The sequence below is a fragment of the Gallinula chloropus genome, assembly GCF_964237585.1.
Source record: "Gallinula chloropus genome assembly, chromosome: 1".
In the NCBI taxonomy this organism is placed as follows: Eukaryota; Metazoa; Chordata; class Aves; order Gruiformes; family Rallidae; genus Gallinula; species Gallinula chloropus.
In genome coordinates this window covers 72,239,125-72,252,303 of record NC_140085.1, presented here as the reverse complement: position 1 = coordinate 72,252,303, position 13,179 = coordinate 72,239,125, and the positions used below count along the sequence as shown (strand labels likewise).

Here is a 13,179-nt window from a genome sequence, read left to right as displayed (position 1 = left end):
GCATTTCTTCTGCGCCCGGGGCAGCGCCTCGGCGAGCTCGCTGCCCGCAGCTGCCACTTCCACACCCCACGGCTTTAGACAGGTCGCGCTGTAAATCGCAGGGAACAGTTTTACTGCGGCGGCGCCATTTGCCGTAACTTTATTCAACTGGAACGCGACCCGGTCAGGAATAAAGCAAGTGGTCACATAGATCATAATTATTGTCCGTTTGGTTCCTTCTGTAACCACACCTGTCCTCCTTGGATGCTGTAGCTTGGGATGTCCTGCTCCTTCCAGAACTGCGTGCGTGGACTGAGGTTTTAGTATTCAACTGGGCATTTCAGGGGCAAGGACATAAATGCTTAGAAAGTAACTAGGAGGTGTATCCAGCTAAACTCCAGCTGAGCCTCTAAATCGAGTTGGTGGAGCGCTTTCAAGTAGAGCTTGGGGTTCTTCGCAAAAGCCTCAAAAATGTCTCTGAAAATTTCCTTCAATAGTGCACTGTCAGTTCTTTTAGTACACTGATCTAAATTCGTCTACATGGTACTAAATGCTGTTTTGTAAGGAATGGCTTCGCTGAGGAATTTTGTATTAATTTATTCATTTTCATGGATAAAACATGTATGCAACTTCAGTGAATTTACAAGGTGGGGTATCGTTCAGTAATGCATGACTCCAGATTTTTCTAGAATACCGTAAAGATTCTTGGCCATGCAAATAGATGGACATGTACTTTAATTGAAACACACAAGCCTTGATTTCAGTCTGGCTAATTTCATGATAAGCATGAAAGAATTAAAAAGTCAGTCTCTTCTTCCACACACATAAAAAAGAATGCAGCAGGACCTTCAAATCAGTGGGTGGTCTGCCACCCTTCTCAAAATGCCAGAAATGTTATGTTTTGTCAGACCAGTAGAGAAAAATCTTTTAGATTATTCTGCTTCCAGTAGGAATCTCCAGTTGAGACTACATGTGAGTCAAACTGCAGTGCCTGCTGGGTGGAAGGAACAGCACAAACGGGAAGGAAGGAAAGAGAGAGAGGGATGTGCCGATATTTCCAAACTCAAATGCAAAAAGTACAAGTCTCAAGAAAAGTAAAACTTTCTTGTCCCCATCCTGTTTTGCATAATAACTCAGACTGCCTTGAAAGCTGTGGTCCAAATTAGATCCTTGATTGGATGCGTTTTATTGAGGTTTTTCCTCTGTAGCTGAAGTCAGATTTCAGTTAGGCTGAAGTCAAATGGCCGTGAATTAGATAGGTACCATCCAGGAGGTTGATGATAAAGGTTTCACAAGTACCTCAAGACTAGAATCAGGTATTTCACAGTACTGTGGGCAGACAAAGTCTTAAGTCCCGCTGACCTCCAGGGAGAGGTGGCAGAAGCAGTGGTCTGCCCCAAACTGCCTTTAAGCTAGGGAAGCCACTGTCCCTCTGATGGTAAGAAAGAGGCTCCTTGACTCAAAGATTCTATGAAACATTCCCCAGCCTGGTGGGTCTTGTCTCACCTGCTTATAGAAGAGGGAGCTTAGGGAGCCTTTGCAAACATCCTCTTTAGCCTGCTAAAGGTTTACAGTCATTTAAAAGGAGAATAGCAGATTTACAGGTGTGGTGTGGGCTCGGTTTGCATATGTGGTCAGTGAGAGTGGGTTCATAAGCAGCCTGGTGAATCTGAATCTCTGCTTCTTTGTCATTAGCTAAAAGTGAAAGCTACTTTTAAAGAAAAATGATGGTTGGCAAGACAGTCAAGGAAACGTGGTAGTGTTTCTATGAGAAATGTTAAAGAAAGTTCTGTAGGCAATGTTGCAATGTCATTTGATTGGATGTTCTGTTCTCAAGGACTTTATTTCCAAAAAATGGATGTATCAAGTGGGTTTGTTCCCAAGCCTTCTGCCTTTGTTCTGTTTTCAACTGAACTTGTTGAGAAAAACAAGAGAGAGCGCACTTTTTACAGATAAGACCTGTGTTAATTGTTTTTTCAGGACTACAAGTAGAGGGCCTCTTCAGAAGGTCAGCCAGCATCCAGACTATCAAAGATGTTCAGAAACTCTATAATCAGGGTAAGCTGTCATCATACCATTACCAGTAATAGTGTGAAGGCTCTGTTAGTCTTGGGTTTGTCAATGAAGTAGGAACGCTAGCTTTCTTGTAATTAGTTAATCATAAATCCATTTGCACTAGAAAACAACAACAGTAGCACAGAAACCTGAAATATAGCAACAGGTGCTTAACGCTTACTGAATAGCAAGTCATCAGTTGATGTCAGACCACAGCTGACAAAATCTGTAGCAGCTAATGAATGATAAGGTGTGAGTCAAAAGTGTTCTGGGTTTTAATTTCATTTCATTGTCTGTATGCTCTTTGAGTTGCTGTAGTTACAAGGTACAATGTCTTTATATCATTTTGTCTCTGGTGTTTTTCAGTGGTTACAGCAAAGAAATGCAATTTTATCTAATAATTTATGAAAAGTAGTGAAATCATTTTGAAAGTCACTGACTCCTCCATGAAATCATTTTATGAAATGCCTTTATGGGGAGAATGTCTTGTAGCAATATCAATAAAACTCTGTGAAAAATACAAAAAGATGATGCCAGGAGTTACCAGCAGCAGAAAGCCAAGAGGGTTTCTGTTCAAAATGTAATATGAAACAGTCTTTATGCAGTAGTTTGAAGAAAAAGTAGAACATATAATTGATCACCTTCTTTCTTCTTTTTCTCCTTTTAGGCAAGTCTGTGAATTTCGATGATTATAATGATATCCATATTCCTGCTGTTATCCTAAAGACTTTCCTTAGGGAACTCCCTCAGCCATTACTAACATTTGAGTGTTATGATCAAATCCTTGGAATCACCAGTGAGTATAAATAAGTTTTAGAAAAAATTATACAGCAAGTTGATCTGGATCTGGCTAACTCACAATCACTGCTGTTTGTTAACCGTGATGCAGTTATGGGTATATAATATTATCAGTGCTTCGCTGCCACCACAAATGGACAACCTCATGATCTGTACCAGAGCAAGGTGGTCACAGTTACTGGGACCCTCTGCTTTTTACAAGGTTTACTGATTTATCTATGTCTCATACTGTATTACTAAGAATTGGATCAGGCCTGTCACTGTCAGGGATCCATTTTTATGTCATGGCACAGCACTGAGTCAGTCTCAGTGATACAACTTATGTCAAAGTACCTTTAGTTTTAGCAACAGCATTGGCAGAACTGTGGGAACGCAGTTTGGTTGGTCATTTTCATGCTTCTTTCCTTTTTGTTCCTTTTTTATATTTGTGGGGAGGGGGTTGTTTTTATTGGAACTGTTCCCACGGTGTAGCATATTGGGAAGAAAGGATTTAAAGCTATGGGAAGAGAAGACATTGGTTATCTAAAATCTGACACCACACGAAACCATGAGTTATGAAACTTTAATCATATGGGCTTTGTGAGGGACTAGAATTTTACAGTGCTGGCAAGGCATTCCTAATAGGTGGGGGTTGACTATCTGAGATCCCAGAATATCTGAGATTTTGGTATTTTGCCATCCAGGCTATAGTCAAGCTACCAGGGAACCAGGAGAGCTTCCTGTAACAAGTCACAAGCCCACCTTATGTGTTATAATGGAATACAGCTTCCAACATGTTAGTATACCTCTCGTAACCAAGGGCTGATGCTGTTACAAAGTGTAGGTTATCATCACTATCATGACTCTTGCTATTTGGGTGGGTCACTAAAATAATTCAGTTTGAGGATAAATCTCAATGGTGAGATGTTTGTAAAGTGTGGAATTACAGCAAGTTTACCCTACCTAGATATACTGGGTCAATTCTAGGTAAAATTTTTTTCACTGTGTCTGTCAGTAGCATCTGCATGCACTGCTTCAAATCATTGAGTTTATTTATGTATTTCCATTTAAAAAGCCTAATCAGGTTCTGTTGGGAATCATCAGAATTTCTGTATGGTTTTGCTGTTTGCAAGTCTGTGTATTACCACCTTCCAAATCAAGGATTCATCTGTCTTCACACTAAAGAGCTCAGAGCATTGAGAAAGCGAGGCCTGTTCAAAGGAAAGTGGTAGAAATGGAGGGGCTAGTTGCTCAGAACTGGAAAGAAGAGGAGAAATTTGGAAAAAGGATGTCAAAATGCTAATTTTTACTGAATGAATCTTATGCTGAATCTCTGGACACGATACTGTTTTGTGATAGAGCAAGATGGAAAATGAGAACAAGTCTGAAAAGAGTCAGAGAACAACGCATTGTCCTAGGAGCACTGGGAGGTTTGGCTTGGCAAAATGCCTGGGAAATATTCATTCCATGTAATTTTTGTTCACTAGAGTTTTAGATGCTGACAAAATATGTTGAAAAGTGGAGTTTAAAAGAAATTCCCCTTGGGCTTTCTTCAGCGTGGCGTCCACTGTCTTTTCCTGATGCTGTGGTGATAGCCTGATCTTAAAAGATGTTAAGCTTGAGAGCCAGGCTGGACTGCAGCAAAGGCATGTTCTCTGTGAATACAGTGCAGAAGGGAGCTCTGAAGAGGTGTGATTGTAGACAGCTGCCTGGGGACGACTTGAAAATTCTCATTCTGTCTTCTGGAAGACGTCGGCGCGGTGTGTGATGTATCTATTACATCTCGTAACAGAAAGATTCTTGGGATTCGGATTATTGCATCTTACCAGTAGCTTTGCAGTAGGAAAAATGTCAACACAGCTCACCAGCTCACCACAGTGTAGCTTCATGTATTTAATCCAGAGCTGAAGGGCACATTTAACATGCTGGAATTTTGTCCATACACACACACACACACACACACATCTTCAGCTGTCTCAGGGAGAGAGAAATGCAACAAATGCAAACAAATATCAGCACAAATGGGCTGATTAGGTCAGGCACGATTATAATCATCAGACCTTTCTCCAATTTGGTGTTAAACTTCCAGTACTAAAATAATTACAATATTTTGGGGGATGGGGGAAAGTGACTTGGAACAGCATTTGAAATATTATCTGGTGTTAGTGTAATTATCACCCAGACTCTCTATAGATGATGCAGTTATAGATAAGTTTGGGGCCCAGTTCTAGTTTTGCCCATCTGTAGAAGTGAGTTCATAAACCTGCTTAGGTTTATCTCTAGAAAGTTCTTAGCCACTCAAGTGACCATCTCATAAATTTTTGCCAAGACAGAAGAATTTCCTGCAGAATCACAAAAGTGTTCTTATAGTAGAGTGCCAAACAGAATTTTGGCCAGGACTATGTCTCAACAAGAATAAAATCAGAGCATAAAAAGTATAGATGTCTGGATTCAGTGCGTGGAGAGAGAATGGGATTCAAATTGTGACCTTTGAAAGTCCTTTCTAGCAAAGACATTATATTGGTTATTTTACTGAGTTGAGAAAAATACTCTGAAAGTCAGTCTTAGATATATGATAATGCAAAATACAATAGGGTCATGCAGAGGGATAACCTTAACTGTTCCTGTGGGGGTGAAGGTCAGTTTTGCACATGGTTTTCTCAAGTGATTCCAGCAGATATAAATAAGGTATTATTTCTTGGTAATATTTTGATGTTTTGGAACTAAGACTGACTTTGACATTGCAGGTGTGGAGAGCAGTTTGCGAGTCACCAGATGTAAGCAAATCATTCAAGGACTTCCTGAGCACAATTACGTTGTTCTGAAATATCTGATATGCTTCCTCCATATGGTGAGTATAGGCAAAATTTCCAAAGCAGTGCCAGTCCTGTCTTTCTAAATCTGTTCCTGTTAATTCAACACTGAAAATCTCCACAGAAAATAAAGCTGAAGAATTTTAAAGGTATGGTGAGGTGGTGGTGCAGTTCTTGCTAATGGAGTAAGCTCAGGATGCAGAACCTTCCAGTCCTCACAAAAGTCAATGCTGAGCAATGGTCTGGACATCCCTTTCACCATGAAATCCTTTAGATTTAATGAAAACTACTGTGAAAAGTGAAATGGAACTATGCCTGTACTGGAATATTTTAAATTCCTGTTGTGTCCATCACCTTCCCCCCAACTCTACATTCACAAATGTATGTTTTTATTGATTAGTTTCTTGTTTTTTTCTGTTTTGGAGGGGAAAAAGCCTGAAAATGGTGGCTGTGTAATTTTCAGTGCCAAAGAAAATCTAGGTGAAATACCCCTTTTCCTCCAAAGTATAAATCTTGAGCAACTAAAACACCAAATAAATTAGTGTCATTTTAGAAAATTATGGAAATCCTTAATAAGCTTTAGGATAAAAATCAGCAAAATATGGTATTATTAAATCTTACAAATACCATTTTCCTGTTTAAAATAGCCTTTCATCCTGTAAGTTACTACAGTATTAAATGAAAACTTCAGCCATGCCATTTTGCAATGATTTTTGGTCTGCTTCAGGATAAGTGAATTTTTTTGTCCCACTTTTTGATTTGCTGTTTTTTTCTTCAACACAGTTTTGGAAACCCCACAAGCCTGAGGGTTTGGTGGAGCATCTTTTATAGTTGTGCAGTTAGCCTAGTCACCTCCTTTGGTTACCAGTTTATGTGCAGGAAAAGACAGTGATAAGAGTGTCAATTTCCCTTCCTCCTGCCTTACCCAATGCATTGCCTTCTCCAGACTGTGTTTTTGAAACCCAGTTGCCTAAAATTGAGTACCATGGTGTAGCTGACACCTGATTGAAGTGGTCTAGCCCTCAGAAGTCCTAAGGGCTCACCAAAGCAATTGTATACGTGGAATTATGCAGATGTTCACCGGTGAGGAATTAGCCCTCAGTAACTCTTCTCCAGCTACAATCATGTTTGCCATATTCTAGCCAGCACCATATTTCAGAAACAAGTACATTTAATCCCTTTTTCTATCAAAAAATGAAAGAAAATCAACATTAAAGGAAACACGTTAATATAACCCTCACTCCCGCAACACTTGCAAGGTGCCAGCAATACACCTGTGTTCATTTAATGTTGCTTAGCTGAACTCTAATGCCATTAAGGAAATCCTCGTGTCATTTGCTATTATTTTAGCAACTGATATCTCTCCTCAGTGTTATGAAACGTGTAAGTGACTTTGTTCCAATAATAGATGCACCATCTCAACGCACTTCTTAAGGGCTGAGCACTTGAGGTGTTAATGAGGTGTGCAAAAGTACTACACAGTGTTTTCTGTAATTGGGCAACAGAACACGGCGTTATATTTTACTGTGCCTTGTTATGTAAAGCACAGCATCAAGTTGATACCAGTGCTCAGATCTGCAATTTTTGCTGATCCATGGCTTTTCCTCCTTAATGTCTCAGGGAATATTTGCATTTGGAAAGGTCAAGGGAACGTGAAACAGTCTAGGAGCTGGAGATTTCTATTCACTGCAGATCAGTGCGCTGCGCAAGGTGCCACAATTCAAACTTTAACAGAGCACTCTACCAATAATCCCAGTTTTTACCTGCAAGCATCAACCTTCTTACATATAAGAGGCAATTTAATTCTCAGCCTTGAGTAGTGCAAGAGGTACTTGTGGTAATTTCATGAAGTGGGATGAATTGTAATCACTAGATACAGGTTTTGAACACTCAAGTTTGATACAGGCTTGTGGAAAAAGGAAAAAAAAAATCCCTATTTTTTCTCTGCAGTCTCAACCCCTTTACTTAATGAAACAGCTCCTTCTAGTCCAAGGGTGCTACAGCAAGACAGTGCAACTCCTACAGAAGTAACAGATTTGAATTTCAAAAATAGGTCTAAATCTTTAACCTTAGATTAACATTGATTTTGCCAGTAATGAGCCCAGCGTGCTGTGAAAGGTTTAAGCTGCCCATCTCCTTTGGAGTGCATCTGGTTGCTAGACAGGGATTTGCAGGGTCCTCTCCGAGCTGCAGTGGGCTGAGCTCCCTGGACAGAATTGGGCAACCAGAAGCAAGAGGGGAAAACATATTCAAAATGACAAATTTGGATCAACTAGAAAAAATGGACAGGGTTCTGGGACCCACAAGCTATGCTTCTGCTCTGTAACTGACACAGCAATGTTGAAGTCAAGTATAAGCTGGAAAAAAAATGCTGTGAATTAATGTTTTCTCTCTGTCACTTGCCCAACTGAAAAGTGTAATTAGCACCAGCAAAGCTTGGGGGTGGCTGGAGATGACGGGGCACATTGGGAAGCATTAGATGACTAAGCCTCATGGAGCAGATACAAGCAGTTGGCACGTCTGCAAGGTAGCTGAGAGTGGGGGATAGAGGCTTGCATTTCCAGTGAGTTTGTGGGGATGTTTTAATATCTAGTAATTTTCTTTTCAAAATGTTTTGTGGAGTTCTTTTCAGCCTTGCGACTGCGTGCCGTGGTTTAGCCCTAACCGGCAGCTGAGCACCACATGGCTGCTTGATTACATTTTCCTTGCCTCGATGGGATGGGGAGGAGAACCAGAAGGAAAAGTTAAAACTCATGGGATGGGATAAGGACAGTTTGCTAGGACAGCAAAAGGGAGAGGAAAATAAAAACAACACTTAGAAAAGAATATACAAAGCGGGTGCTAGATGATGTGATCTGCTCGCTGAGCAGAAACTGATGCCCAGCCCGTCCCCAAGCAGCAATTCTCCCTCCCTAGCCAGTCCTCCCTTCTATACTGAATGTGTTAGGGAATATTCCTCTGGCTAGTTTGGGCCAGCTGTCCTGGCTCTGTTCCCTCCAGCTCCATGTGAAAATGAACTCTAACCAAGCCAAAAAACAGGACACTGAGAAACCGAAGTGATGTCCTTATATTTTTAAAACATGATGGTAATTTGCTGTTTCTACACCCAGTATTTCACTGTTTGACTTTGTTAGGTAGCGTAGTGCCTGTCTGGTTTCGCCCCTGCAGTATCCATGAGGGTGCTGGGATGAAAGTATGTGGAATCCAAAAATCATCACAGTTTTTCTAGGGGCAGCTGAGTGTTTATTCTGGAATAGTGAAGACGTGTATTTTGCATTTGTTGATGTGGCACTACATTTTCAGTGTTTATTCCCAGTGATGAGTTTTATCTTTCTAGGGGACTGACTTTCAATATAGGCTGTCATTACTCAATGGCTTTTCTATACACGTTCCCATGAAAGGGGGGAGAAAACCCAACAAACTGGAGCTGTGTAGTTCTTCATTGCAATACTTTTCTGTGATGTTCAAATGATTCCTTCAAAGATACAATCTCAGTCTGTGGAGAATTGTCTTTTATTAGTTTGTCAAACTGACAGAGCAAGCGTAGTCTCATTTGAAACAGAGATGATTGTTACTAACTTTGTGAGGGGAATCAAAGGAGGAGTCACGGGGGTTTGTCCAAATGCTAAAGATGTCATTTGTATTTCTTAGATGGAACATAGCTTTGGGGTGCAGTTATGCACAGGGGTAGCCCAGAAAGAATTTGGAGGACTGCATGCTGCCCTCACATGGTCTAGTGCTGGAAGAAAACATCATCTGCTGCTGCTGGTGTTGTAGATGAAGTGGATGTGTTTATGTCATTTGAGGAAGAAATCTGGCATTGGAGGAGGAGGGGGTTGAGAAGGTGTGAAGCGTGATCCCCTCAGGGAGGGATAAAACCATTCCCACAGGTGTGACGGGGCTTCCTTGCCTGCAGCTCTTGGTGAGCTGGCTAAGAGTGTTGTGGAGAGAGTTGGATTCAGTTGCACACTTCTTCTTGGATCTGCTGAGGAAGGGATGGATCACTGTGCATTTTGGAGTGAAGCTGCATCTCCCTTGAAATCCCTGTGTCAGCCTCGTTGATGACTCACAGATAAGGCTTCGTGTAGCTGCACCTCAGATGATATAATCACTGGGTAATTTTATCTGAAAGGATTTTCTCTTTCTGGGGGGGCAGGGAAGCTGTGTCATGGGTATTTTTGTTGATCATCTCCTTGAAACGCTCCCAGAGTGGTGGTTTCATCTCGCAGTTAAATATATTATTTGAAATAATAACAAATTCTCTTTGGTCTAAAGAGAGAAAATGAGCCCAGCCTTACCAGCAAGTCGCAGTGATGTCACTTTGGGCTGAAACATCGGTCTTTGAAGGACACAGCTAGGTTCAGCTGGGTGTGTTTCAACTAGTGCTTGAAGGTAGCACTTGTACATGACTTGTGGGGTGGAGCATGTTGGGGACCATTCCAAAAACCAAGGGAAGACAACTGCAACAGTTAGTCTCCTTCCACCCTCCACTACTCTCCTACCACATGCTTCTGGGCCAGTGCAGGGTACTTTCCCTGTGTACACGTAAGGTACCTGCCTTAGGATATACAGCACTTGCCTGTGGGTTTGTGCTGTAGAAGACACAACACAATGGGCTGTAGCACTCACGTCATTTTAGAGACTTTCAGCTGAAAGAAATGCCATAAAAATGATTTGTCCTCGACCTGCAGGAGTTTCACACATACACCATTCTCCACACCGTGCGGATCAACCAGTGTGAGCCACTTCACCCAAGGGCCAGAACACAGTCCCTAACCTGGTTTTATTCATTAGTATCCAAACTCCAGCCTCATTCTCCAGCTACCTTCAGGGTAATACCTAGGTCTGTGTCTCCTTGTTAACAGGGTACTTACTCATCACTGCCCTAATCGTTTTCCTCATCAGTTATTTTGGTGGTAGCTCAGCTTTCGCTACACTGCTGTAGTATAATGAACTCTTGTTCGAGCTGATCTCATCTGAAGCAGATTAAATGAACAAGATGGGCTTGTTGGTTTTTCTGTGTAGTTAAATAGTGCCTTGAGAGCAGTATGTGAAGGTCAGCAGGTTATACGTGGTTCGTGCTCTAGAGAGAATGATGTGGGTTTTGCATAAGGTCATGAAGCAGGCATTGCTGTTTAATCTGATGACTTTTTATTCTCAAGTTGTGAAATCAATCCTTTGAAAACGTGGTTATGGCACTGGTATCTCCTTCCTTTATCCAGCCCTGCTTCATGACCTTAAAAACAATTGAAGCCTTTAATATTTGTAGCAGGAGTAGCATCGTGGTAGTTCTGATGTCCCAGAAGGGTAAAGCAAAGATTGAAGGGAAGAATAGTACCTGTTATTGGGAAAAAATTAATATGGTTAGGAAGAAAATGTTATGCATTTGTGCACATAAGTGCTTCTTTGTGTCCCCAAAGCAAAAGACTTCCACCCTGCTCACATGTATAAAGGACATTGTATCCCCTCATGGCTGAGCAAATAGGCTCCTTGCTGAGTAGAACACTGAGGAGGGTGGGAATGTGCAGCAGGAGGTAGCAGGGGACTGAAACCTGTGGTACTGGGCAGAGGGCAACTGGAGTTTATGCATACGGTAAGAAGTGTTCACGTGATCATAATGTTTCTTATGTTTTCCTCTAGTGCCCTCAGGCTTTCCATAGTGCTACAGAGCTCCTTTGCAGGAGGCTTTATGGCAAGGCAGAAGTGGAGAGACACTGAGAAGTAGAATTTTTGCTTTTCTATTCCATTTGAAATAGTAGCAGGAAGATTGAAATAGTAGCAGGAAGAATATGTGTGAGATTTTGTCCAGTGATTCCTTGTTCTGTTCTGAGATGATAGAGTCAGAGCAACCTGTACATGGCAGTTTGCAACTGCATGAGCTTCCTGTGATGGATTACTGATCAACATCTGCAACCATCAGCCTGGGAAGAACTGGCTGAATTACCTAGGTCAGGAGGAATCAAGAGCACCTTCAGGTTGCTGGCCCATCACAATAACAGAGAACTTGCCAGGTAGGACACCCAGACCATATTGGGCTGTAGATACCAGCCGTGGAATGCAGGAGAGCAAAACACACACAAATTCCCTGCCAAGCTCACAGGGAGAAAAAAAAATACTCCTGCTACTCAGTTCTGGGCTCACATCCACAGATAGAAAGAAGTAGGACACATCATCCACTTTCAGAATGGGTCTCAGTGTTGTGTATTTTACTAACAGCCCAATTTCATCTCGATTGCTTCAGAGGAATTGGGTGTATGTGGAGATACTTGGAAGTGAAGTCATGCATCAATGGAAGAAAGCAAAAATGCTTTTAGAAACCTTTACAACTTCAGAAGTCCTCAAGGTTTATTCTGTAGAGGACTTAGTACTGCAGCAGATGGGATGGCTGTTTATGCTGTCCTTCCCCAGCAGAGATAGCAATGGATTCCATATAGAAGGGTTGAAAGCAATTAATTTTCCCAGCATAAGGAAACAATTCAGCTGTTTTGCTTGACTTGCAGCCATCTGAGCTTGTACTTGAGGGACACAGACTCTGGTGGACCCACAGCTCCAGGCTGCACAGTCAGCCCTGAGGCTGTTAAGAAGCCAGTGACGCCTGTGGCCAGGGTCTACTCCCATCATGTGTTCATCCTCAATACAGGATGGTGTCTGGTCTCACTCTCTGGGGCACGTGTCTGCATGTACCCACTCATGTTTATGTTTTTCCAGGTTTCACAGGAGAGCTTATATAACAGAATGACAGCATCCAGCCTGGCCTGTGTCTTTGGCTTGAATTTGGTCTGGCCAGCGAAAGGAACAGCCTCCTTCAACGCTCTGGTACCTCTGAATCTCTTCACTGAACTGCTGATAGATTTCTACACGAATATATTCACCTCCCGAGCAGTGCCTGGTGAGATCTTACCTTAGTGCTCCCAGAAGGTAAAAGGGAGTATGGCTGCCTGTGGAACAGGTCTCCGTGCCTCAACTGGTGGGAGCTTTATGTGCAGGGCTCTCTCCTGCCAAGCACATTGCGATATCTTTCCAAATGCCAAAGACGTTGGGAGAAGCACGCAGTCTCCTCACAGGGGGGAGAACATGTACGTGAACAATCAAAGACCAACAGGTCAAAGTGAATCCCCTTACTAACTTGAGCAGCTGACAAAAACTGGTATGTTAAAAAGAAATCATGACACTGCGTGCCAGTCTGTCATTTCTTTGGGGGTCTGGAGACCTTTCTGGGTGACATTATTTTCTGCAAGGGCAGAGCTAAGTTCTGGACCACTCCTGAATGTACAGCTTTCATCTTTTCTTTTTATTTTTTTAAACATGAATACAAGTTTGTTATAAATTTCCCTAAGAAGCTAATAAAAAATAAATCCATTTTTAAGATACAAACATTTCTAAACTGTTCTTCCATATATTTAAGTGTCTTGTTTTGTACAAAAAAAAAAAGGTGTGGGCAGTTGCAGCACATCAGGTTTGCAGTTATCACAGAGAAGAAAGTGTTTCCTGGGTAAATAGAGTTGTGCAGACAGCTAAATAATTACGCTTGCAAACATCTTGCATAGGCATTTAA

General features: G+C 41.8%; 1 protein-coding gene across 1 annotated transcript in view; it reads left to right on the top strand.

Moving 5' to 3' along the window:
• The window catches only part of LOC311200658 (rho GTPase-activating protein 8-like), a 55,395-nt gene extending 42,838 nt beyond the window's left edge, over positions 1 to 12,557 (top strand). The window contains exons 9-12 of the mRNA XM_084274944.1: positions 1,960 to 2,037; positions 2,702 to 2,830; positions 5,559 to 5,662; positions 12,333 to 12,557. Of these exons, the coding sequence (XP_084131070.1) occupies positions 1,960 to 2,037; positions 2,702 to 2,830; positions 5,559 to 5,662; positions 12,333 to 12,530 (509 nt within the window). The 3' untranslated portion in view covers positions 12,531 to 12,557. The remainder of the gene's footprint in view (positions 1 to 1,959; positions 2,038 to 2,701; positions 2,831 to 5,558; positions 5,663 to 12,332) is intronic.
• Positions 12,558 to 13,179: the final 622 nt, after the last annotated feature.